The 27,684-nt window shown below is 38.1% G+C and overlaps 1 protein-coding gene across 5 annotated transcripts in view; it reads left to right on the top strand.

The window, feature by feature from the left end:
- The window catches only part of LOC105479354 (chromodomain helicase DNA binding protein 2), a 140,375-nt gene that overhangs the window by 45,049 nt on the left and 67,642 nt on the right, over window positions 1–27,684 (top strand). For 3 of the 5 annotated variants that reach the window (XM_071100628.1, XM_071100629.1, XM_071100627.1), the window contains 11 exons: window positions 2,815–2,922; window positions 4,837–4,977; window positions 6,887–7,020; window positions 7,886–8,111; window positions 9,441–9,541; window positions 10,841–10,885; window positions 11,054–11,232; window positions 13,904–14,028; window positions 18,638–18,854; window positions 20,689–20,778; window positions 21,724–21,914. In XM_071100628.1, coding sequence (XP_070956729.1) covers window positions 2,815–2,922; window positions 4,837–4,977; window positions 6,887–7,020; window positions 7,886–8,111; window positions 9,441–9,541; window positions 10,841–10,885; window positions 11,054–11,232; window positions 13,904–14,028; window positions 18,638–18,854; window positions 20,689–20,778; window positions 21,724–21,914 — 1,557 coding nt within the window. Of the gene's footprint in view, window positions 1–2,814; window positions 2,923–4,836; window positions 4,978–6,886; window positions 7,021–7,885; window positions 8,112–9,440; window positions 9,542–10,840; window positions 10,886–11,053; window positions 11,233–13,903; window positions 14,033–18,637; window positions 18,855–20,688; window positions 20,779–21,723; window positions 21,915–27,684 lie in introns of those variants that run through there. The other 2 variants (XM_071100630.1, XM_071100631.1) reach the window with 2 other exon arrangements.

Genomic DNA, 27,684 nt, shown 5'->3' with positions numbered 1-27,684 from the left:
ATCCTTTTTTATGGCTGCATAGTATTCCATGGTGTATATGTGCCACATTTTCTTAATCCAATCTATTATTGATGGACATTTGGGTTGGTTCCAAGTCACATTTTTTTGCTCACGATCTGGTATCTTAAACTATCCTTTATTGTAGCCTGACTTACAATGTATGGCTTAGTGGTGGAGTCTTGATAAGATTTGTGTTTTATAAGAGGCCAGTAATGTAGGAGAGGACAGCAGTTTCACATGTGGGAGAGTCTTATACATCTGTAGGGATGGGAAGTAATTTCTTTGTAACCTGCTCAGTCACTTTTTTCACTTCACCCATTCTTCACAGTGACTTAGTATTGCTGGTCCTTACTATCTTTTTTCTTGTTCTTGTAAATTAAAAGGAAACTTGAAAGAATCCAACCAATTTCAAATATACATACACACACACTTAGGCCTTTTAAACGCTGAGTTTTTCAGATACTCCTAGGATGTGTAAGCCTGGCTTTAATGTTTTCTGATTCTTTGGTCCTCAGTGTGTTATGATTGAGAGTAGCAGGGCTGAGGGTTGGTGATATGGCCAAGCAACTCATTTCCTCACTGCACTTCAGTTTCCTTCTCTGGGAGGAGAGCTTTAGACTAGTTGATTTGCTAAGTTTTTTTTTTTTTTGCATTCTTATATTGGGAGATTCTAAGTCTCCCGAATGTTCATAAGTCTAAATCTGTAATCTAACTGGAAAACTCTAGCCTCAACACATCAATTCTCTGTGTTTGCTGTCTCCCATACTTGTAGAAGTGGACCTCATTGGTAGCCCTGGTTTAGGTTCTCAATTCCTGGGGGAGATACGGTAATTAGAATTTGTTGGTGACTGTGGATCTTTCTTGTCTGAAGGAATAGCTGTTCATATTCTTTCAAGCATGCTTCTACTTGTCTCCAGTGTGACTGTATAAGCACCCTCTGAGGGGTAAACTGTTGTGGACTTGGTCTAAGGGAGACTGCAGACTCATGTGCTGGTCTCCCACTTACTGTAAACATCTTCCTTTCTTCCTTCCTGGTGATCACCTTATATTCCTTGGATTCTTAGCAAACATTTATTGTACTATGCTCCGGGGAAGCAGAATTAGACCAGTGTCCAGAGTGTATATATGAAGGTCTTTGTTTTAAAGAGACTGAAGGATATTAGGCAATACTAACAGGCCTTTCTGTCTTACCAGTAGCACCCCTACCTGTCTGACTGACTGATTGTGCATTCTTTAATTAATTTTTTTTTTTTATCCTAACAAAGAAACATCTCCATTTGCCTGACTTTGGCTAATCTCTGGTACAAAGTTGGAACAAAAAGGCTTGGTGTACAAGGAGCCATCTGTTGGAGAAATGCATATGAAAACACGCAGTGCTAGTAGAAGTTGAGTAATATTTATAAAAGCGCTCCACTGACTGTCCATGGAAGGCCTGAATTGTTGTTTTTTCCCCCTAAGGTCTCTACCAATTCAGGTATAGGGTGACTGTTGTAGCTTTTAGGAAGGTTCTCAATCTGCAGATCAGCCACCTCCTTTTAGTAAGCTTTCACTGTTACTTTGACCTGTTCTCCCAAGAAGAATATTGATTTGACTTTGCACTTCTGTAGCTATTGTCTTTAGTATGACCTCATTCCCTATAAAGTGACCCATAGACAAATTGGTATTGTTTTATTTACAGAGAAACCTCAGGCACTTGCCTGTCAGTTTTTTTCCTAGGTATTTCATGCCCAGCAGCTGTTTACGTTTCTTTCCTCTTCCCTGCAGGTGAGAAATGAGTGAGGTCCCTGCAATATCTTGTTTGATTTTCAAGTAAACTAAAACTGTTTGGGGTAGTAGGACACCTGTAGGTTATGACTCTTTCAAGCCTTCTAAGATCTCAAGGAGCAAAGGAACATCTACTGTATCTAATAATAAAAACTACATCTGTAGCTGAACAGATTATTTAGTTATATGATAGGTTTATTGTTGAAAAATAATTTTAGGGACTGTTTCTTTAAATGTATTCTAAAGACTTACAGTATCTAGTGTAGTGGTTCTCAGAGTTTCTTCCCGGTACCAACATTATTTGAATTTGTTGAAATTCATATTTTTTAGGCCTCACCTGAGACCTACCGCATCAGAAACTCTAAGGCCCAGAAATTTTTTTTGTGGGGGATGGGGCAAATGGGGGCAGGGTTTCACTCTTATCACCTAGGCTGGAGTACAGTGGCAAAATCACAGCTCACTGCAACCTCAAACTCCTGGGTTCAAGTGATCCTTCTGCCTCCTTAGCCTGCTTAGTAACTAGGACTGTAGACATACTCCACCAGGCCTGTGTCAATTTTAAAATTTTAACTTTAATTTTTGTAGAGAGGTGTCTTGTGTTGCTCAGATTGGTTTCGAACTCCTGGACTCAAGTGATCCTCCCTCCTTGGCCTCCCAAAGTGCTAGGATTACAGGCATGAACCATCTCACTTGGCCCAGAAATCTTTTTTAACAAGCCCTTTAGGTGGTTCTGATACATTCTAAAGTTTTGGAACCACTGATCTTGTGCATGTTGTGGTTTCAGTCTTGTCAGTAATAGCAGTAAATTAAAAAAAATACATATATATCCATTTTTATTTATTTTTGTTACTGGAGATAAAATAGGAATAGATATTATGTAGTCCAGGAAGGATCACAATTCAAGTTTAAACGGAGCTAGAATCTCTCTTAGCATATCTGAAATATGCATGTTCTGCCCTTTGGATAGTAACATTGAAATTGGTTTTGTTGGATCATTTATCTTGAAGGATTCTTTTAGAAAAAAATTATTTTGTTTTGCTTTGATCACAGAGAAAAATGGAAACAGGAACCCTCAGAAGATGAACAGGAGCAAGGCACCAGTGCAGAGAGTGAGCCAGAGCAAAAGAAAGTAAAAGCCAGAAGACCTGTGCCCAGAAGGTGCACTGTTTGCTTAAAATCTCTACTTCTGGATGAGCTTAATCTGCCATAGATTGGGAAGGATGATGTCGTGCTAGAATGAGAGCTTTAATGAGATACATTGTGTTTTGATTCTGGGTTTTAGATGTCTGTGGTTCACTTTCAGCCAGCCTACACTGCAGATCTTACTGATTCTTTCTTCACAGACTAGCTATCATGGGGCAAACATGTCTTCCGCTTTTAGTAAAACTCCTTATATGTTTGGCCAGAGTACAGTCTCTTTTTGGGAGAACAAATTGTTTAAAACACTGTTTGCCTGGCTTAAAGCATACTTGAGTGGTTTATTACCTTTTTCATAAAATCTATATAACATTAAACAAATATTCTGATTGTGTAGAGAAGGAGGTAGGCTGAAATAGCAGCAAATTATGCTAATTTTCGATAAGACAGATGGCAGCCTAAGATAGTGATGACAGGAAAAGGGAGTCAGAAGACAGACAGGCCCCAGGAAAAATTACCTTCTTATAGTATTGCTTAGAATGGGCTCAGCAAACTATGCCCTTTGGGCCAAATTTAATCTAGCACCTATTTTTATATGGCCTGTGAGCTAAGAATAGTTTTTATAGGTGAACGTTTCTAATTTACAGTTTAAGGATAGAGAGCACTAAATTTGAACTCCAATTAAGTGAAATGTTATCCCCTCAAAAACAATTGTGTTCTCATTGGTAGATATATAGCAGTAAATGTACTTGATTATTTCATTTTGAATTTTATAAAAAGTTTGTGAAAATTTATTTTCTTTCATTACGTTAAGGACGTTTTGCCCCATTTTGCCTCTTGGCTGGCAGAGCCTAAAGTATTTACTCTCTGGCCATTTACAGAAAAAGTTTGCTAACCTCTGACCTAGGACATTGTGCTTACCCCCCAACCCCAGCAGGGGAATTTGTCAACTGAATTTTATCTTATTTTATCTCATTGTAAGCTTCAAGACTGAAATGTCACACCAGTTCTGTCTTTTAGAATTTTGCTCATTATTTATTATATCCTTTATCATCTGTCTAGGTTTGGTTATGAGAAAGGTATGGGAGGTATGAGAGAAAGAGATAATAAATGTGATCATGAGTTTTCATTTCTCTCCCTCTCTTACTTCTTTCACCTTTTTATCACTGATGGAATATTTGGGGATTTCCTTATGTGAGCTTCTAGACTGTGGCTTTCAGTCCTGGCCATCTCCCTGGTCTGTCGAAGTTAATTCTGTGACAGGGCACACAGTCTCTTAGGTAGTCTTTATGTATAGTTACTTCTTGTGCGTTGCTTTCTTCACACAGATAATAGCATCCTCTGCTTCTTGTTCTGTAGGTTTCTTTATCCTGGAAATCCTTTCGTATTAGTATACAGAAAACTCTTTTTTTTAATGAGTACATGGTACTGTTTAGTTCCTAGTTGAAGAATATTTAGAGTTTTCTTAATGTTTTGTTATTGCAAATAATGCTATAGTGAATACTTTATTATGCCTGTTTAGGTGTATATCAGTAGGATTAATTCCTACAAGTAAAACTGTTAATTCTTACAAGTAAAATAGTTTGATAGCTATTTCCAATTTGTCTGCCAAAGAGATACTACCATGAACAAAATGCTGTGTATGTGTTTTTATATCACGTCATCCTGATGAACATTTGTGAAATATTCACATTCTTTCCCATAAATGATTGAGGATTATCAGCATTAGAAAGAATGACCCTCCTGTTGAAAATCCAAATTTCTAGTGAATTAGAATTTCAGGGAGTAGGGCCCAAGAATATGCATGTTTAACATTCCCCAAGTGAAATGTTACATTCTGATGTATGAACCACTGCTCTGGGAAATACTGTAATATAAAGTAGACACCAAATGATAGAGTGAAGACTTAGCTTTTTGTTTCTCTTCTCATTTTAGAACAGTGCCCAAACCTCGTGTTAAAAAGCAGCCTAAGACTCAGCGTGGAAAGAGAAAAAAGCAAGATTCTTCTGATGAGGATGATGATGACGACGAAGCTCCCAAAAGGCAGACTCGTCGAAGAGCGGCTAAAAATGTTAGGTAAGTTGTGCCCCAGAATGTTTCACTGGTGCAGTGTGATAAAGTAGTTGGTTAGAGTTTGGTTCTCATAAGTTCGGGGTTGTGCACTTAATAGATAAAAATAACAACCTATGTCCTGAGGTTGTTTTCAGAAATCTGGTTAGCTTTCTTGCAAAAAGAATGGTATTGAGCCAAGGGGAATATGAAAAGAGTAGCAATAGCTCATTTGAAGCCTTCGTTCCTGCTAAAGAACCACCACAAGTTCACCTCATGTCCAATGGTGACTTAGTGGCATTATCTTCATTTCGTAACTTTTGTTTCATTAAAGATATTTGGATTATATTTCTACTTCTGAATTGCTCTTTTGAGTCACAGACATTTTTCTGAGGTTCAACTTAATGTGTTGCTACTTGAATCTAATTTTATCAAGTACTAATAGGATATGAAGCATTAATAGGAATTATTATTAGTGAAATAGGCCAGACACAGTGGCTCATGCCTGTAATTCCAACAATTTGGGAGGCCAAGGCAAGCACATTGCTTGAGCCCAGGAGTTTGAGATCAGCCTGGACAACAGGGTGAGACCCTGTCTTTACAAAAAGTGAGAAAAAGCCAAGTGTGGTGGCAGCATGCACCTGCATTCCCAGCTACTTGGGAGGCTGAGGTGGGAGAATCCTGGGAGATGGAGGTTGCAGTGAACTGAGATCATGCCATTGCACTCCAGCCTAGGCGAAAAAGCTAGATTCTGTCTCAAAAAGAAAAAAAAAAAATGAAATAAAGAAACAGATATATGCAAACACTAGTAGTTTACTTTATAGAAATCAAGTATTTTTTTTTTTAGATTTTACAGATTTCTTTTGTTCTTCTTGGAGATGGTGAAAATGAATCCTAGAGACATTCATAACTTATTCAGTGTATCCAGTTAATAATTCCAAAGCTAGGTCTAGGCTTTGAGTATGCTAGTATATAGCCTAGCACTTTTTCTTACTATAACTGTACTACATCCAGGATTGTTTTTCTTTCTTGTGACTCAATCATTTGTTGTTAAATGGGAAGTTACATATATATATATATAGAGAGAGAGAGAGAGAGAGAGTTATATATGTGTGTATATATATTTTTTGAGACAGTTTTGCTCTGTTGCCTAGGCTAGAGTGCAATGGCACGATCTCGGATCACTGCAACCTCCACCTCCCAGATTCAAGTGATTCTCCTCCCTCAGCCTCCGGAGTAGCTGGGATTACAGGCGCCTGCTGTGCCGGCTAATTTTTGTATTTTTAGTAAATACGGGGTTTCACCATCTTGGCCAGGCTGGTCTCTAACTCCTGACCTCGTGATCCACCTTCTTCAGCCTCCCAAAGTGCTGGGATTACAGGTGTGAGCCTCCATGCCTAGCCAGTGTTTTTCTTTTTCGTTTTGTAAACCATCAAGTACTTGTGTTGAAGCTTCCAACAGTTTGGGAATACTTAAATTTCATATTCTTGTTACTGGGAGACAACAAACAGGGTTGAAATTTTTAATTTTAGAAATATTGCTTCTCTTTTTGCCTGATTAAATGGTAGTACATTTTTTCTTCCATTATGCTTTTTCTTCTTTTGTGGTAGTCTGCTTTTTTGCATAATAATCTGATACTAAAAAATGAAAAAAATAGAAGTGTCCTTATAGTTTTATTTATCTTGCTTACACAAATTAGTATAAATATAGCATTTTTATTTTCAAATATGAGTTAGACTTCCTACAGTTGCTTAGGAGCATGCATCAGCTCTTTAGGAAAAAAAAGCAAGCTTTGAACCTACCAAATGGCAGATCTATAAAACAACATGTTTTTGGAACCAAAAGGGTATGGTTTCTTATTATAGTGATACTTATGTGTGGCAGTTTAATTCTGAAGAGATCATTTCTCATTTATTCAGCATTATTCCTCTTGCAGTTACAAAGAAGATGATGACTTTGAGACTGACTCAGATGATCTCATTGAAATGACTGGAGAAGGAGTTGATGAACAGCAGGATAATAGTGAAACTATTGAAAAAGTCTTAGATTCAAGACTGGGAAAGAAAGGAGGTATGTGTATTTGGGGAGCAAATTGCATTTTATATATGCTCAGTAAGGCTCAGATTTTAGGTATTTTAGCTGTGATGTGATGAATTTTAGTCTACTGCTGTATTTGTTATGATATGTAGAAGTCTTTCTGACCCAGTGTTTCAGAGCTGAGGACAAAGGAATGTGTCCACTATGTCTTTAAGATTTTAAGTTAAGCTAGTATAGATAAGTGTCAATGTCTTATAAAGCAGTGATATAGCAGAGATACCTGCTAATTCACATTAAGCAAATCCATCTTTGGTTATTTGTTTCTTAATCTCCTTGTGAAAATACCAAACTGGTTAAATACATATTTTGGTACTATCGACGATTTTTAAATACCTAATTTAGATATCTCATAACTAAGTTGCATTAAACTTTCGTAAAGGAAATACCAAAATGCTTTTTCTTTTGGCTTTTTTTTTTTTCTTCATTCTGTCTTCTATTGAGGTTAAGAGAGTTAACAGGGGACTTCGAGTAGGGGAGGTTGGAGGAGGATATTTTGATGTTCTATCCTTAGTCTTGGAGAGAGGGATTTGTTTTACGAGTTAGTAAGGGACCAAAACAAAAGGGTGTTACTGCTCTGTTTTTATTGTTTTTGGATAAGGGATTTCTTTGATTTCACCTGCAAAATTTGGAATATGTAAAAATTGGGTTTACATTTTTAAAATACTTGAAATTTGTGATTGAGTCCATCTTGTGCTGTTTGTGAGTTTGTACTTATTTCAGGTTGGACTATTTTGATGCTTCATCCAAAAAGGGAGTCTTTAGAGAATTGCTTTCTTGAGAAGCTTTTTAATATCTAGTGTAATATACTCTCTTTCAAGTGTACTTAATCCTTTTGCAGCCACTGGAGCTTCTACTACTGTATATGCGATTGAAGCTAATGGAGACCCTAGTGGTGACTTTGACACTGAAAAGGATGAAGGTGAAATCCAGTACCTCATCAAGTGGAAGGGTTGGTCTTACATCCACAGCACATGGGAGAGTGAAGAATCCTTACAGCAACAGAAAGTGAAGGGCCTAAAAAAGCTAGAGAACTTCAAGAAAAAAGAGGATGAAATCAAACAATGGTACATTTTCCATCATGGATTAAAGAAATATATTTGCAGCCTGAGGGAAGGGGAGGTTTTAAAATAATACATGGAGATCACAGCTATCTAGAATCTCAGATTTTGCTTTGATCATCTAAACATGGGGCCATTTACAATTCTATTTTATAAGATTGTGACCAGAAGATACTATATTTTTATATACGATTACCAAGTTTTTGGAGTTAACTAGCTTATGGAGCATTATTCACACATTCTTTAATTTTCACAATAAATGCATGAGATTTGTACTGTTATTACCCGTTTTATAGATGGGGAGAATATGGCACACAGCAGTTCTGTGGGTGGACTCAGGATTTGAATTCTGACACCCTGAATCCAGAGCTTATTCTCTTAAGCACCTTGTTATTTTCCTGTAGTTAGGCTGGGATGGCTTAGATGTAAAGAATATTCTGGAACTCTCTGGGTTATGATACAATTAAAACTAATTCTGGTTTTATACAATTTGCAGAAATGATGTGAAGGAGATGATTAAGTAACTAAAACTGTGACAGTCCTCGTGTGTTTAGTTTACTTACAGCCTTGAATGTCTGGGTGTTGTAAATGGGAAATATGTGGAGCTATACCACACACAAACCTAAACTGGGTAATAATGGTGTCAAGTTCAGCCTGAAGATATACCTGTCTGTGTGGTGTGATCAGCCTATTTTTGTGTGTGGAATGTGGACAGTAATTCTGGTTTTATTACTGTGCAAAATGTGCTACTTTAGTAAATTACATGTTTTTCCTTTGACTCAAAACTGAAAATATGTACCCCTTAGATGGTGAGGTAGGCTTGTAAAGCAGTTAGATATTTGAAGTCCTCTGAAATACAATAATTCTAATGTTAAGTTGCTGCTGTTGTCATCTGAAAAGTTTTGGTACTAAGAATAACTAGTTTTCCAAAAGTCGTGTTTAATCAATCCTAAAACCCATACATATATGAGAAAAGGCATAGTTTTATTTTCCTGATCTGTTTAGATGTGTGAATTTGTCACATGAATCTATCACATAAAATAGTTATTTTTAGGTCTCTTTTTAAACAAGACACATCAGAGAGGCAGGTAACTGGTATATCCTTCTATGAGTGTAAGGTTTTCAGTGTTTTCTAAAAGTGTGTGTGTTTTTTTTTTTTTGTTTTTTTTTTTTTTTGTAAAATCTCTGGCCTAATTACTAGTAAAGATTACTCAAGGGGCAGATGTGAGTAAAAAATAGGTTTTCTTTTCCACCTTTGACTTTTGCTTTGATGTATTGTGTGTGGATCCCCAAACTTTAGTTTATGTGTACTTTTTCTGTCTGTCTGCCATCCAGGTTAGGGAAAGTTTCTCCTGAAGATGTAGAATATTTCAATTGCCAACAGGAGCTGGCTTCAGAGTTGAATAAACAGTATCAGATAGTAGAAAGAGTAATAGGTAAGTACATGGTAACTCACTTCAGCCATGTTTGAACTCAAGGAATAATGGCTTTTGCTTTTGGGAGTAATGTAAATTTAAAAAATGCACTTTGGAGACTAGACAGGTCCTAGATTTATTTTAAAGGAACAGCTAAGAAGATTGGCTGGTAAATTTGGATGTGGGGGATGAAAGAAGGAGGTGTTAAGTATCATGTCAAGATTTTCGGCCTAAACATGTAGAAGTATAGAGGTACCATTTACTGAAGTAGAAAAATGAAGGGAAGAGCCAATCATTGCAGTGAGAACCAAGACCTTAGTTTGATATTTGTAAGTTTGATTTACTTCTTAGTCATCTAATTGGAGAATATAATGAAGGCTGCAGCATATGTGAACCTGGAGCTTAGAACTCTTAGTCTGGGCTGGAGATTTAAATTTGGAAATTTATCAGTATTTAGGTAGTATTTAAAGGCTGAGATTGAACAGGATCATCAGAAATAGAGTACCACATGGTAAGAAGTAGTATGAGAGCATTTCAGCTTTTGGAAGTCAGAAAGAAGCTAGCAAAGGAGACTGAGAAAGAACAGTCAGTGAGACAGGAAGAGAGCTGAGAGAGAGTGGGTCCCTGGAAGCCAAGTGATTCACATAGCCAGGAGGGAGGAAATGCTGTCAGTCAAGGACGATTAGGACTGAGACTTGATCTGTGAATTTGGCACTGGTGAAATGCATCCATGGAGTGGTGAGGGTGTGGCTAGGGTAGGTTCCAGAGAAAATGAGAGGGGATAGCAAGTATAAACAACTCATTGGGGGAGTTTTCTTACAAAGAGGGACAGAGAAGTGGAGTGTCAGCCTGAGAGAGAGAGGAGAAAAATAATTTTTTTTCTTCTTCCTTGTTTTTTTTTTTTTTTTTTTGAGATGGAGTCTCGCTCCGTTGCCCAGGCTGTAGTGTAGTAGCGTGATCTTGGCTCACTGCAACCTCTGCATCCTGAGTTCAAGTGATACTCCTGCCTCAGCCTCCTCAGTGGCTGGGATTATAGGCACTCCCCACCCCCACCACGCCTGGCTAATTTTTGTATTTTTAGTAGAAACAAGAGTTTCACCATGTTGGCCAGGCTGGTCTTGAACTCCTGGCCTCAAGCAATCTGCCTGCCTCGGCCTCCCAAAGTACTGGGATTACAGGCGTGAACCACTGTACCCGATCTTTTTTTTTTTTTTAAGATGTGAGGTAGTAGAATCTATTTGCATTCTTATTCATAGAACCTAAACTGTTTCATTCTTCATTGTGTTTATAACTTTTCTGTCTTATTTTGTATTTGTTTAGCTGTAAAGACAAGTAAATCTACATTGGGTCAAACAGATTTTCCAGGTAAGCAAGAAATTTTATTTATAAATGTTCAACATTTCAGAACAGTGTATGTTTTGCAGATTATTTTCTTTTGCCATGTGATGTTTTGTTGATTATGCATAAAACAGAGTGTCATTTTTCACTTTTAATTGACAGTTGCTAATCTATAAATTTTTTTATATGAAATAGCTCACAGTCGGAAGCCGGCACCCTCAAATGAGCCTGAATATCTATGTAAATGGATGGGACTGCCCTATTCAGAGTGTAGCTGGGAAGATGAAGCCCTCATTGGAAAGAAATTCCAGAACTGCATTGACAGCTTCCACAGTAGGAACAACTCAAAAACCATCCCAACAAGAGAATGCAAGGTATGGTGATGGTTGGCTTTTGTTTTTTCAGGGAGAAGATATACTGATACAGAGGATTGGTCACATATGTGCTGAGAAAATTTACAAAATGAAATGGTGATTGCCATTTTGAAGTGAAAGAAGGTGACTTAAATGTGACATTAAAGCAAAAGCAGAGAATGAATTATTTCATGGCTTTGTTGACTTCTTTAATCTTGCAATTTACATAGTTAGAAATAGAGATATTTTGGAGAGTACTTAAAAGGATTTAAACACTTTTATTTTATTATTTTATTTTATTTTGAGGCAGAGTTTTGTTCTGTCGCCCAGGCTGGAGGGCAGTGGCACTATCTCTGCTAACTGCAACCTCCGCCTCCTGGGTTCAAGTGATTCTCCTGCCTCAGCCTCCTGAGCAGCTGGGATACAGGCACGCACCACCACTTCCAGCTAATTTTTTGTATTTTTAGTAGAAATGGGGTTTCACCATGTTGGTCAGGCTGGTCTCGAACTCCTGACCTCAAATGATCTGCCCACCTCGGCCTCCCAAAGTGCTGGGATTACAGGCGTGAGCCACCATGCATTGGCTCACACCTATGGTTCCAGCTACTTGGGAGGCTGAGGTGGCAGGATCGCTTGAGCATAGGAGTTTGAGGTCAACCTGGGCAAGATTGTGATACCCTTTCTGAGAGCAGGAAGTGATATAATAGGCGAGTATCTTTGAATTCTAAGTTAGAAGTTAAATATATAGGCTTATTTGCTAGATTGACTGTATAAATCCTTTCCTTGGAATTTATTCCATCAGGAAAGTGATGTGCTTGGGTCCTCAGTAATAAAATATCAGACAAGTGGTATGTCTCTAGAAGTTGACATTCATGTTAATGGCACTAGAATTCTATCTGTGAAAACCAGTATTTAATTGCTGGTCAAAGAGTGTGATAGGGAAAATGTGATCAGAGAAGCACCGATGTAGAAGTCTCTGAGCTCCAGTGTTCATTGAATGGGTTTTAAGAGGAAGTTGTGGTTCTCGAGCTGCCTCTGGCCCTTGTATAATGGATTGGTGCTGCTGGCTGGACAGACAAGAGGGGGGCCCAGGGTATTGCCCTCCCATGGAAGGTATCAAGAAAAAGATTCTTGTAGTGGTAGTTCAGTAGGAGACTGCTAGACTCCAGGGGTGAGGAGAAGAGGAATGATGTTGACAAGTACATCAAGGTCAAACTGTGTATCTTGGCTACCTCGAAGGGTATTTTGACTTTATCTTCTAGGTATTGGTACTACTGAGTACAGTGGCAGTATGAAAACAGTATTTTATTTAGAAAGCTTCATCTAATAGCAGTATATAGGAGACTCTGGAGTAAGTAATTATTAAAGCCAGAAGGTCCAGCCAGTAAGATGTCATCGAAGTCCATGAATGAAGAAGTAGTGTGAGGACAAGGGAAGTAACAGTGGCATGGAAGGAGTGGATGGGAGAACAATTATGGGGTAGGTTTGGTAGGAATGGATGGATGGCTGGATTTTGGAGAGTAAGCAGTCAGATTCCATTCACTGCCAGCGGCCCTCATAGGAGAGCTGAATATATCAGTAACCTTATCAAATACTCTTAATAGGATGATACTTCTCATAATGTACCCTATAGAGCACTAATCTTCAGAGAAATGTCCCCTGAAAAAAGACTTCTGGCCATGTAACTTTGGGATACATCCCTGAATAAATTTCTCCTGTAAATTCACACTATGGACACACATTTTAGACTTTGAAAAGTCATGAGTAAAGAAATTTGTTTAACTTTTTCATCGGTTGTTTCCTAAACTGATTTGGCCACAGAATCCACATTTTTATGCAAACCATAGAGGCTGACCTCACTAGAATGCTACCCTTCAAGCCTCTGGGGCTGAAAACCTTCTCTTCAGAACCTTGTTGTTTCTGAAGGGAAAACCACATTCACACAATTTAAAGGGTTTAAGGTAGATAGGCTGCATTTCTGAATTTACAAATCCCGTTATGGTGAAGATCAACTGCGTTTAGCATATGACAGCTGGAGGCAATGTTTTGTACTTTTTAGGATAAGATAACATGAAGATAATTGTTTCTGAAAATAGGAGACTCTCACTGCCATATAATAGAGAAGACATAAAGTGCTATTTAATGATGTTCATAGACTTATTTCTGGAAAGGGACAAGTTAACTAAAAATATTTTATTTGAGGATGAACCAACTCTGGCTTATGGAATATAAACCATAAGAAAGGGGTGATGGAGTGAGCTGGTGATTCACACATGAAATTTACATTTTTGGCCAGGTACAGTGGCTCACGCCTGTAATCCCAGCACACTGGGAGACCGAGGCCGGCGGATCATGAGGTCAGGAGATTGAGACCATCCTGGCTAACACGGTGAAACCCTGTCTCTACAAAAAATACAAAAATTAGCTGGGCATGGTGGCAGGCACCTGTAGTCCCAGCTACTCGGGAGGCTGAGGCAGGAGAATGGCGTGAACCTGGGAGGCAGAGCTTGCAGTTAGCTGAGAGTGCGCTGCTGCACTCCAGCCTGGGTGACAGAGCGAGACTTCATCTCAAAAAAAAAAAAAAGAAATTTAGGTTTTTATGCTTTGATGCCGAATACGTGAATTGTGACTAGCATTTTAACATAGTACCAGTAAGAAAATTTTCTTTCAGACTTGGGCTTTTGTTTTTCAGGCCCTGAAGCAGAGACCACGATTTGTAGCTTTAAAGAAACAACCTGCATATTTAGGAGGGGAGAATCTGGAACTTCGAGATTATCAGCTAGAAGGTCTCAACTGGCTTGCTCATTCCTGGTGCAAGTAGGTAGAAAAATATGAGTGCAGTTTTCCTTACTGTTTCTGTCTTCTTTATTGTTAGATGTCAAGAATTCTTTTTTTCTTTTTTCACACCCTTGTTATATCTCAACCAAGAAATCTTTACACTGCATATTACAGAAATAAAATATGATTGAGAGAAATCCTTCCTGGAAATTTTTATGTATGTATAATACCATTTTATTCTGATATAAAGAATACTTTGTTATTTCATTATTTGGTGGGTAATTTGTCATAGCCAGAAACCTCTACTATCATGTTACTCATGAGTGTAAATAGCAAGTTAAGTCACCCAAATCTTTAATGTGGGAGGAGTTACTCAGGAGGAATAAGAAAATGTCTTTTTCACATGTATTTTCTTTCTAGGCCAGGCACACTTTTAAGTTAATTTCCTACAGTAGTGCTGTAGAGAATGTGATTCCCCTCCCTTCACCCCACTCCCTACCTGTATAGACTATAGGATTATCCTGTTCAGAGGAAGATTGAACCTGTGAAAGTATCCTTTTTATAATGATACCACATTAATCTTGGGGGGGGGCAAAAAAAAAAAAAAGATGAGACAATGATAGTACTGGAGGTTTAAAGGTACATTTGGGAAGTACTTACAAATTTTCTTCACCAATTTCAAGTAGTTCCTGATAACTAAGTGCTAGGTGTTAGAAATAAATGCTTGTTCCTCAGTGCTGAAAAGAAGAACTAGTGCTCAAGGAATTTTCTCAGCAAGGTGATTTTACTTTCTGCAGAAAGGGTGCTTTTCAGAAGCCTAATTGTCATGAGAGCACACTGAACAAAGAAAAGCAGAGGTTTTTATCCCTGACGCATTGGGTCCTTACTGTTGTATCCTGTCTCCATTGGCTGGAGCTGGACCGCACAATCTAGACGGAGTACGATTGGCCAAAAACTTAAAACTTAAATAGGTAAATGCGCAGTGGAAAACAAAGGAAAGGGGTTGTTTACGGGGAACTAGGAGAATAATAACATTTCCAAATAAGAAAGAGGCGTAGACTGTAAGCCAGGAAATGTCTGGGCGTGTTAGGACATTTCTGAGCAGGTTATAGTCCAGGACAGATAACCCGTTTTAAAGTACAAGGACATAGAATGTACTTACTCCCTTACTATGTTTAACAGCCACATAGGGCTTAACAAAGGAAGAGTTATTAGCAAAAAGCAGGGAAGCTTGAAGGAAGTTAATTTTTAAAAGAAACTATTATTTCTAACACTTATTATTTATTCTTTAACAAAAGGGGAAACTTTGAAGAGGAACTTTTTACTTTTCACATAGGGATCCATTAGTCCTTGAGAATTTAACAGTGAACTAATATAGATGTATTTTGCTGTCCTTACAGAACATGCAGTGTAAGAAGTACCTTTAATGCCTACCCACACACTTCTTTCTCGAAGTGCTCAATTAAGTGCAAGCTCTTAATGTCTTTAGTATTTTATAGTAAAGTAAAAAATCCATATTTAGAATTAAAAGTACAGGCCTGGGCAACATGGCAAAACCCCATCTTTACCAAAAAATACAAAAATTAGCTGGACATGGTGGCACACTTACGTAGTCTCAGCTACTGGGGGGCTGAGGTGGGAGGATTGCTGGAGCCCAGGAAGCCAAGGTTGCAGGGAGCCATTTTCTTTCTTTTTTTTTTTTTGAGACGGAGTCTCGCTCTGTCGCCCAGGCTGGAGTGCAGTGGCATGATCTTGGCTCACTGCAAGCTCCACCTCCCAGGTTCATGCCATTCTCCTGCCTCAGCCTCCTAACTAGCTGGGACTATAGGTGCCCACCACCACACCTGGCTAATTTTTTGTATTTTTAGTAGAAACGGGGTTTCATCGTGTTAGCCAGGATGATCTTGATCTCCTGACCTCGTGATCTGCCCGCCTCAGCCTCACAAAGTGCTGGGAATACAGGCGTGAGCCACCGCGCCCGACCTCAGTGAGCCATTTTCTCACCATTGCACTCCAGCCTGGGGTGACAGAGTGAGACTTTACCTTAGGAAAAAAAAAAAAAGGGACAGCTTAAAAAATATTTTTTCCCCTCAATGCTGAAAGGAAGGTTTCTAGTTATAGAGATGCATTTACAGTGACTTTTTCCAAAGTGAACCATCTACTTTTTATCTGATAAAATCTAATACAATATTTAATACTCAGTTATGAAAATTAGGTGTCTTGAGAAGATTGTTTGAGAATGTGGGTTTGATATAATGATTCTGAATTGCTTAAAAATGGTTTTTCCTTTTAGAGGATAATGGGACCTAATTCATCTAAATGACAGTTATAAAGTTAGATGAACTTTAAGGAATTTTCCTTAAAATAATCCTCATTTTATATTTGAGGGCTCTTAGGAGCAAAGGTGCCATGTACCCATCCAGAGTTGCATGGTGTTTTGTGTACAGTCCTTGGCCAGCATTGTTTTAATTTTTAATTTTTTATTTTTTTTGAGACTGAGTTTTGCTCTGTTGCCCAGGCTGGAGCGCAGTGGCATGATCTTGGCTCACTGCAACCTCCGCTTCGCAGGTCCAAGCAATTCTCCTGCCTCAGGCTCTTGAGTAGCTGGGATTACAGGCACGCAACACCATGCCTGGCTAATTTTTGTATTTTTAGTAGAGATGGGGTTTCACCATGTTGGCCAAGCTGGTCTTGAACTCCTGATCTCGTGTGATCTGCCCGCCTTAGCCTCCCAAAGTGCTGGGATTACAGCTGTGAGCGACTGTGCCTGGCCAGCATTTTTTTACTTTAAACCAAAGGAATAAAAATCAATTGAAAAGGGCCCAAGCACCTGTTAAGCCCTGGTCACAGGAATGTTACATTACATAATGTGCTATTTTGGTCTGATTCCAGAAAAACAGGTGAATCAGTTCAAACCTACTTTAGTATGTGTGTGTAGACAATGGCATTTTCTAGGGGCAGGAAATATTGGAGAAACTTAACTGTGCTTCCTCCTCAATAATATTGAAAAGGTGAAAGAAATGAGAAGGAAGTTACTCAAAGGAATATACTACATCTAAACTGTATAGAAAATTAGGTGTACCTGAGATGTATAGGGGTATGGCTTCATCATTCTCCCTTACTCAAGTGTGATCTTCCTTGTTTCTGTATTTTACCCTTTAGCTATTTTGTAGAACACAGAAGGTATTTTTAGAAATTGCCTCTTTTTGGTGAATTAAACGTCTTGTTTTTTGAATCAGTTAGGTTGCCTTTAACCTGTAAATTACTTTTAGTTCTTTCTGATTTGCTGATTAAACGTGTATTATATATACAGCAAACTTTCAGTGTTCTTATTTTCAAGAACCTTTTAATAATGTTTTCAATCTGATGTCTTACATGTAATCCTAATTTCCTGCCAAATGACTATGTTCTGTTTCCCAAATATATTTTCTTAACTCTGGCTGTTTCTTCAATTTTAAAATTTTTTTCTTAGATATTCTTTTTCGATTAATACCCTGTTGAAATCTAGCCCATTTTGTAGAGTAGTGTTTTTCAAACTGTGGTTTAATGTAATGGTCCCCAACCTTTTTGGCACTAGGGACCGGTTTCATGGAAGACAATTTTTCCACAGACTGAGGAGGAGGGAGGGGGATGGTTTCGGGATGATGCAAGCACATTACATTTATTGTGCACTTTATTTCTATTATTATTACATTATACTATATAATGTAGAATCAGTGGGAGCCCTGAGTTTGTTTTCCTGCCACTGGACAGTCCCATCTGGGGGTGATGGGAGACAGTGACAGATCACCAGGCATTAGATTCTCATAAGGAGTGTGCAACATAGATCCCTCACATGTGTAGTTCATAGTGGGGTTCATGCTTCTATGAGCTTCTAATGCCATTGCTGATCTGACAGGAGGCGGAGCTCAGGCACTAATGCCAGCAATGGGGAGCGGCTGTAAATACAGATGAAGCTTCCCTCGCTCACCCGCTGCTCACCTGCTGCTGTGCAGCCAGGTTCCTGAGTGGGGTGTCCCTGGTCTAAGGAATACCTGAGTCAGAATCTCCAAAGGTGTTTGTCAGCCCTTTTCCATATAGTCTTATTTAGTAGATCTAGGGTAGGGTCCACAAATACGATCTGTAGCCTACCCCTGCTTTAGGCTAAAGTGTATTTAAAACAAGAGCCATACACCTATACATGGAGGTCTAGGAAATAGTGTATGTGGCATTAAACAACCCAGTGGTATGCAGTGGAATGGGGTAGGCCGGCCATAGGATTCACGAGCAGTGCTGATAGCTTTCTCTATTGATGGAGTCTAAGGTTACATGCTTGTCTTCACTTTTTACAAAGCTTGTCTTCTCTGTGATAAAAGATAGCCTATGGAAGGTGATGTGAAAAGCCTAAAGGTAAAGAGTCTGACGAGGCTCTCGTAGTAATCCAAGTCTAGGTAGGTCACTTGTTATTCTGCTATTTTTGGTTTCTACTTTCTTCCTTATGTCGAAAGCTGAAGTAATTGCAGATGAGAGGAAATACAGTTGAGGCTTATGAATGACACCTTGCTCAACTGTTATTGTGAAGCATTGGTGTCATTGCTATTTATGGACATTCTGTGTTTTGGTGAACTAATGATTTTTTTGTTTTTATTTATTTATTTTTTTCCTGCAGAAATAACAGTGTAATCCTTGCTGATGAAATGGGCCTAGGAAAGACCATCCAGACCATATCATTCCTCTCCTACCTGTTCCACCAACACCAGCTGTATGGCCCCTTTCTTATAGTCGTCCCTTTATCCACCCTCACCTCATGGCAGAGAGAGTTTGAAATCTGGGCACCAGAGATTAACGTAGTGGTTTACATAGGTGACCTGATGAGCAGAAATACGGTGTGTAAACAAAAAGAGCTGGGATAGAATTTGTGTTATAAATGTAATTTGAAAATTGACTTGAAGCCTTTAGTAGATCATTAGTAAAGTTTTTGGTTATTATTCTGATACTGTGCTATGTTCTCAATATTAGGAGGTGTATCTATCACAAAAGTGCAACTCAGATGTTCTTTAACAAATATGCTTACTATTTAAAAAGCAACAGGAGTTTGTGAGTGGGAATCTCTTTTAGCTGGGTTGCAATATTTTTCTTCTCTCTGCCCTTTTTACTTGCTTTATATGAGATAATATGGAGTTAATACTTTGTGTAATATTAATATTATTTTTGCTATCTCAATAGACATTTACTGAAAATAAACATTCTTCGAATTTGTTTCTTAATTTCGTAAAACAGTGAGGTTGCATAACTTACAAAAAAGGAGTAAAAGTAAAGGAAAATAAGCTATTTTAGGGCTCTAGAAATAAAAATTATTTTAATCGGTTACCAAACTTTATTTGGGCATCATGAATTTAGAACACAGTGACTTAAGTTTATCTTTGTTTAGCAGATCTTTTCTTTATAGTAACTTTTTTTTAAAGCACCTGCTGTGTGCTAGATGTTGCGCTGGGTGCCTTATGTATAATACCTGTAATCTTCATGATAGTCTTCAAAGTTGATGGCATTCTTTCCTACTACTGATGAAGAATTGACTCAGAGAATCTTAACACGTGCCCTAGCAAGCAAGTATGTGGCAGAGCTGGGATTAGGACACAGGTGTATCTATCTAGTCCAGAGCTTTCCTCTTTCATCACTGTCTATAAACTATTTCTGGAAAATTGCTTGTAATAAGAACAAGCCATCAGCAAGGTTTAAACATTTGAGTTGCATGTTGTAATCGTATATTTTCATGCAAATTCAAATTTATTTTTAGTAAATAGTTTCATTAAAATTGTGTAACTTAAATGCTGGCTGATTTCATTGGCCTAATTTTGAGTTTCTAAGAATATAGTTTTAGCTTGTTAAATCATTTGTTAACCATTAAAGAAGAAAAAAGAGAAATTCATAGGTTTACAAAATAGCTTAAAGCACTACATTCCAAAAATGATTGCAAACAAAGGAAATGAACTGTAAAAAATTGTAGTCACAGAAGTTTTTGCTATCTCCAGTTCTCCTTCTCTTTGTTCTTTTTAACCCCACTCGGTGGTGATCACCTGCAGGCACTTACTGTCTTGTTCTCCAGTTCCTAACTTGACAGCCAGACTGCAAGAGCTTTGTCATGAGTCTTCGTGCTTGCTAAGTGTCCAGTTATACTTCAGTGTGAATGTGCTCATCTTTGTGTTCTTTTACATTGACGTTATTATACGTATTGCATTATATTTTGGTCTTATAAGCCTCCCTTTTTCTTGGACACATCTCTTTGGTCTATGGTTGATGAAATTCCAAAGGTTGGAATTTGTTTTACTTGTTAATATATGTATTTTCCTATTCAAAAAGTAAATAAATTGCATTTTTAAAAGAAATTTCTAAGGATATGGGAGATCCCTTGTTGAGTTCAAATCACCAGGGTTTAGTAGCTGATGAGGTGCATTTTCTTCATTAGATGTGTTTCTGGGGGCCAGTTTCTTCTGATTCTGGCAATAAAGCTTTTGCTGTTCAGTGGTCAGTGTTTGAATTCTAACTCTTCTGCTTTATAGTTTGGTTGCTTAGGTCATTTTAGAGTGTATGAGATATTCATTAAATTCTATTCCGATTTATTTTTTATTTGGCATGTTTCTGTTACATCGATCACAACACTTACGTGATATAGAAAGGTAGAAGCAGAAATTATGTCTTAATTATGTTTTTTTCTTATAGATACGGGAATATGAATGGATTCATTCCCAAACCAAAAGATTGAAGTTCAACGCACTTATAACAACATATGAGATCCTCTTAAAAGATAAGGTGTGTAATTAATATCTGCGAGGCTAAATCTTTTCCACTGTGACTTGTCCAGATGTTAGGGTCTGTTACTTTTCTGTGGAGCATGTTAAAAATAAATAAATACATGAAAGTTAAAAATAAAAAACAGTGGGTAGGGTCTGTACCTCCTACTTGCCATGTTACTTTTCTCTTATTTCAAAAAGTAAGCAAATGAACAACCAGAAAAATTACTCAAAGGATATTAAGGTTATAAATAGAAAACAGAACCCTATAAATGAGGGGACCTTAGGTCACCAAGTCCAATTGAATTAAACAGAATGAAAGGGTATTGAGGTCAATAAATTACCTGAGATTATTGTCAGTCATTGGATGCCACCTCAGGTATTTGCCTTGAATGTCATCTTAGGCATTTCCTATTGTATCATTGTTAAGGCATTTCTCCAGAAAAGATGACGTGAATGGTCTTTGTGAGGAGGACAGAAATAAGAAGCTCTTTAAATATCGCCTTTCTGCTAAGAAATATATGTGGTAGGTAGATCCCATTGGTATTAAGTGCAAACAAGTTCAGTTTGGTGGCTCTTGGTGTTTGTGTGCTTCAGGGTTGGGGTGGAGAATAGGCAGGAGAAGGACCGTAATTAAGGGGAGAATACAGAATCATGTGGTTTTTGTTTTTGTTTAATTTTTGCCCAGCATAGCAGTTTTTGTGTTCTTGCTGTGGGGCATGCAGTAATAGCTGGTATAAGAGGCCCACCTATACCTTTTAGATGATGATACTCTCGTTTGAATAGTTACCAATCTGGCAACTAACAGAATAAACAGAAGAGTCCTAATATATATTGTCAGTGAAGAATAAATGTGTCTATTTATACCTTTGTAATGGTATTTATACAGAGATAATTAACACTTGAAAGCACTTTTGGGTTCCCTTCTGACCTGGTGGCTCGTTCTGTTTTGTTTTTACTTTAGACTGTGCTGGGCAGTATTAACTGGGCCTTTCTGGGAGTGGATGAAGCCCATCGGTTGAAGAATGATGACTCTTTATTGTATAAAACTCTGATTGATTTCAAGTCCAACCATAGGCTCCTGATTACGGGGACCCCTCTTCAGAATTCCCTCAAAGAGCTCTGGTCCTTGCTGCACTTTATTATGCCGGAGAAGTAAGCTCCTTCCTGTGTATTTCAAAAGATGCTAGAATGTCTGAAATGCCAATGCTTTTTAACTTTCTTAGTAGACCTTAGGGAAAACAGATGGCATGGTTTGGGGAAAGCAAAGCATCAAATGGAGGCAGGGATGGCAGTAGTAAAATGTTTCATAATCAGTGAAAGAAGGCACAGAAATTAGCCTGTTAAGCAGGAGGAAAGCAGTATTGTCTGCCGAAAGACTGAATTAGTTAATGCAGTTGGGAAATAACTGTTAAATAGATGACATCAGACCTTTTCACTGTTGGTATTAGATAATCAATATAAGTAAAATGAAATATACAAGGTACACAAGCAGTGAAAAGTAGGTTACACTCAAATGTCTGATAGCCGAAACATCAACTTTACATCTTATTTACATATTATTAAAGAACTGTGGAATGTCTTTATTGAAAAGATTTTTATGGGAGAGATGATGTATACATCTCATAAAACTTAAAATTATCCAGTGGTATTCAGTGATATTTAGAATAACATCTATATTCGTTAATTTGGAGGACCCCACTCAGTCTGGCCCCTTGACAATAATCTGATTCCTCTCATCCACTTTCTCCATCACTCATTATGCTTCAGCCATTCTGGCCATCTTTCTCTCCCTTAAACATGCCAAGCCATTAGTATTCCTTCTTGACTGGAATGCTGTTTCTTCTTATCTTCACATGGCCAGCCACCTTAGTGCTTCAGCTCATCTTGTACGACCACCTCCTTTCAGAAATCTTTGCAGACTGCCTAACCTAAAGTAGCCCTTTAGACATCTTATCCCTAACCTGTTTTAGTTTCTATATAGCATATCTTTTTAAATTTATGTTCTCATTCATCTCATGTCATTAAATTATGCATGAAAATCACAGGGATTTTGTTTGCTTGATTCATTGCTGGTTTGCATTGCCTAGAATAGCACCTGGTGTACAGTAAACAATTCAATTAATATAGTTGTTCAATTGATAGGTATATGCTCTACAATCATTTTTTGTTTTATTTTTTAAATTCAGGATTAAATTTTATTTTTTACTTTTATTTTTTAAATTTTAAATTTAAATTTGTTTAATAAATTTATAGTTTGCAACCATCATCGCCCAGTTTTAGAACATTTTCCTCATCCCAAAAAGTTCCCCATTGCTTGTTTGCAGTTAACCTCTGCTTCCACATATAGCCTTAGGCAACCAATAATCAGCTTTTGTCTCTAGAGATTTCCCTTTTTTACAAGTTTTACATAAGTGGAATCCTAATATGTAGGCTTTTGTTTCTGGCTTCCTTCACTTAGCATATTTTTTTTGAGATTCATTCATGTCAGAGTCTGTCAGTAGTAGTTCTCTTTTATTGGGTAATAATATTTCATTGCATCCAGTTAAAATGTCCAGTTATGGACATTTGGATTGCTTTGTTTTGGGGTTGTTATATCTTTGCGTGGATGTATGTTTTTCTTTCTCTTGCTTAGAGACGGAGGAGTAGAATTGCTGGATTATTTGGAAAGTTTATATTTAACATTTTAGAAACTACCACGCTGTTTTCTTTTTTTTTTTTTTTTGTATTTTTTAGTAGAGACGGGGTTTCACCGTGTTAACCAGGATGGTCTTGATCTCCTGACCTCGTGATCCGCCCGTCTCGGCCTCCCAAAGTGCTGGGATTACAGGCTTGAGCCACCGCGCCCGGCCCTACCACGCTGTTTTCTAAAGTGACTACCATTGTTCAGTCCTTCCAGAAACGTTTGAAGGTTCTAGTTTCCCTACGTCATCACCAGGACTTGGTACATTGTCAGTCTTTTTGATTCTAGCCATTCTGGCGAATGTGTGTCATTGTGGTTTTGACTTGCATTTCCCTAATGGCTAATGATGTTGAACGTCTTTTCAGGTGTTCATTAGCCATTTGTATGTCTTTGGTGCAATTTCTATTCAAATGTTTTGGCATTTAACTCATGCCTCCTGTTCCGTCATTGGAACTCTAAGCATGTGGGAATTATTTATATCCTCCTGCTCAAGGTCATTGCCAAGGTCTGATTGCAAAAATTCAAAAAATTGCAACCTCTCTCATAAATGGGTTAAAAAAATTGGATTGTTTGTCTTATGAGTTGAAGAGGTTTTTTATTTCTTTAAAAAAAATTCTAGGCCGGGCATGGTGGCTCAAGCCTGTAATCCCAGCACTTTGGGAGGCCGAGACGGGCGGATCACGGGGTCAGGAGATCGAGACCATACTGGCTAACATGGTGAAACCCCGTCTCTACTAAAAGATACAAAAAAAAAAAAAACTAGCCGGGCGAGGTGGCGGGCGCCTGTAGTCCCAGGTACTCAGGAGGCTGAGGCAGGAGAATGGCGTAAACCCGGGAGGCGGAGCTTGCAGTGAGCTGAGATCTGGCCACTGCACTCCAGCCTGGGCGACGGAGCGAGACTCCATCTCAAAAAAAATAAAAATTAAAATTAAAAAAAAAAAATACTCTAAATACAAGTGCTTTGTCAGTACAGTCCCCAACTTTCTATAGTTTGATGTAAAATTTTTTGATTTTTCAGTGATATGAAAACAATACACTTTCAGTAGAAAGTATACTTTGAATAAACACAAGCATTCTGTTTTTCATTTTCAGTGTAATATTCAATAAATTATGTGAGATATTCAACTCTTTATTATAAAATTGGCTTTGTGTTAGGTGATTTTGCTCAGTAGTCTAATGATAAGCATTCTGAACACATTTAGGGTAGGCTAAGCTGTGATGTTTGGTAGGTTAAGTGTATTAAATGAATTTTTGATTTAACACTATTTTCAACTTATGATGGGTTTTTCAGGTCATAACCCTGTTGTAAGTTGAGGAGCATCTGTATATAATTTGAACATATTTTATCCCGATCTGTGGCTTTTTTTCACTTTTTAAATGTTGTCTTTCAAAGAGAAAAAGTTACTGATTTTGATGAAGTTTAATTTATGGATTTCTTTGTATGGATTGTGCTTTAGATATCATATCTGAGACAGATTTGCCTAGCCTGTGGACACAAAGACTTGCTTCTTTATTTCCTTCTGGAAGTTTTAGCTTTTATATTAGGTCAGAGTACATTTTATTTATAGTGTGAACTGTGAGTGCCTTAGTTCATTTTTTTTTTGCAGTAGAATTTGGGAAATTGTTCTAGTATCGCTTGTTGAAAAGAATGTCTGTTCTCCATTGAATTGACTTGACACCTTTGTTGAAACTCAGTTGACACCATAAATGTCATGCTTTGTTTCTGGACTGTCAGTTCTGTTTTATTAATACATATTTCTGTCCTTCTGCCAATGTCACACTGTCTTTATTAATGTAACTTTCAACTGCTTTTTTATTTTTTAGTTTTTTTGAGACGGAGCCTTGCTCTGTCACCCAGGCTGGAAGTGGAGTGGTGCAGTCTCAGCTCACTGCAATGTCTGCCTCCCAGGCTCAAGCGATTCTCCTGCCTCAGCCTCCCAAGTAGCTGGGATTACAGGCATGCATCACCATGCTCAACTAATTTTTTGTGTTTTAGTAGAAATGGGGTTTTGCCATGTTGGCCAGGCTGGTCTTGAACTCCTGACTTCAAGTGATCCACCCTCTTTGGCCTCCCAAAGTACTGCGATTATAGGCTTGAGGCACTGCACCCGGCCTAGACTGCTTTTTGAAAATGGAGAAGTACAAGTTCCATTTTCTTCTTTTTCAGAATTGTTTTGGTTACTCTAGAGTTCTTGGCACTTCCATATACATTTTAGGATCAGGTTGTTAATTTCTGCAAGAAAAATATAGAAATTGTGTCGAATCAGTTAAAGCAAAATTGTTAATATTGAGTCTTCTAAACCATAATCATGGAAAGTTTTCTCCATTTATTTAGATCTTCTATAATTTTTCTTTTCTTTTTTTTTTTTTTTTGAGACGGAGTCTCGCTCTGCCGCCCAGGCTGGAGTGCAGTGGCCCGATCTCAGCTCACTGCAAGCTCCGCCTCCCGGGTTTATGCCATTCTCCTGCCTCAGCCTCCTGTGTAGCTGGGACTACAGGCGCCCGCCACCTCGCCCGGCTAGTTTTTTGTATTTTTTAGTAGAGACAGGGTTTCACCGTGTTAGCCAGGATGGTCTCGATCTCCTGACCTCGTGATCCGCCCGTCTCGGCCTCCCAAAGTGCTGGGATTACAGGCTTGAGCCACCGCACCCGGCCATATAATTTTTCTCAGTGTACAGTGGTTTTCAGTTTAGAAATCTTATACATTTAAAATATTATTTTAATTCTGACTATATTTTGAGTGGAATTAAAAAAATAACCTATTATAGAACTATAATTGAGTTTTGTATATTGATCTTACATCCTGCAAACTTGATAAACTTACTGTTTCTACTGTGTGTGTCTGTCTGTGTGTTTATATTGTTCTGTATTTCTTAGTATTTTTCTATAGACAGGATTATGTTTTCTGTACCTAAAGGTTTCTTTTCTAATGTGGATGCTTTTTATTTCTTCTTCTTGCCTTATTGTATTGGCAGGAACCTCCATCTTAAATAGAATTGGTGGGTGCAGGATGTTGGCTATAGATTTTTTTTCGTAGATACTCTTTATTGGGTTGAGGAGGTTTTCTTTCTTTTTTTTTTTTTTTTTTTATGAGACAGAGTCTCGCTCTGTCGCCCGGGCTGGAGTGCAGTGGCCGGATCTCAGCTCACTGCAAGCTCCGCCTCCCGGGTTCACGCCATTCTCATGCCTCAGCCTCCCGAGTAGCTGGGACTATAGGCGCCCACCACCGCGCCCGGCTGATTTTTTGTATTTTTTAGTAGAGACGGGGTTTCACCGTGTTAGCCAGGATGGTCTCGATCTCCTGACCTCGCGATCCGCCCGTCTCGGCCTCCCAAAGTGCTGGGATTACAGGCTTGAGCCACCGCGCCCGGCCGAGGAGGTTTTCTTCTCTTCCTAGTTTGTGAGGTTTTAATAAAGAATGGATATTAGGTTTTGTTAAATGCTTTTTTTCTGTGTCTGTTGAGATGACCATGTGGTTTTGTCCTTTAACAATATAGTATATTACCTTAATTGCTTTTTAGACATTAGGCCAACTTTTTTTTTCCTAGCGTTAAATCTGACTTGTTAACAATGTTTAATAGTTTTTATGCATTGCTAGATTCACTTGGTTAATATTTTGTTAAAGATTTTTGCATCTGTTTGGTGTTTTTTGTTTGTTTTTTGAAACAGAGTTTCCCTGTGTCACCCAGGCTAGAGTGTAATGGCATGATCTCAGCTCACTGCAACCTCCACCTCCCAGGTTCAAGCAGTTCTCATGCCTCAGCCTTCCAGGTAGCAGGGATTACAAGCATGCACCACCATGCCCGGCTAATTTTTGTACTTTTAGTAGAGATGGTGGAGTTTTGCCATGTCAGCCAGGTTGGTCTCCAACTCCTGGGCTTAAGTGATCTGCCTGTCTCCGCTGCCTAAAGTGCTAGGATTACAGGCGTGAGCCACTGTTCCTGGCCGCATCTGTGTTTTTGATTTTAATTAGAATTTTAGTCTGTAGCTTTTTGTTTTGTTTTGATGTTTACGTTGCTTTGGTTTTGGGATCATAAAATGAATTGGAGAGTGTTTCCTTTCTGTTTTCTGAAGGAGTTTGTGTAAGTTTCGTGTTACTTCTTCTTTAAATATTTAGTAGAATTCACCAGTGTAGCCATGTCAATCTTTACTTTGTGGGAAAATTTTTAATGACTAACCTGGTTTCCAGTTACAAGTTCACTTAAGTTTTCTATTTCTTCTTGACTTATTTTTGTTAATTTG

This window comes from Macaca nemestrina, chromosome 7 (genome assembly GCF_043159975.1).
Source record: "Macaca nemestrina isolate mMacNem1 chromosome 7, mMacNem.hap1, whole genome shotgun sequence".
NCBI lineage: Eukaryota > Metazoa > Chordata > Mammalia > Primates > Cercopithecidae > Macaca > Macaca nemestrina.
Note: the sequence above shows the minus strand (reverse complement) of the source record. Positions and strands in the feature narration are given on the sequence as shown.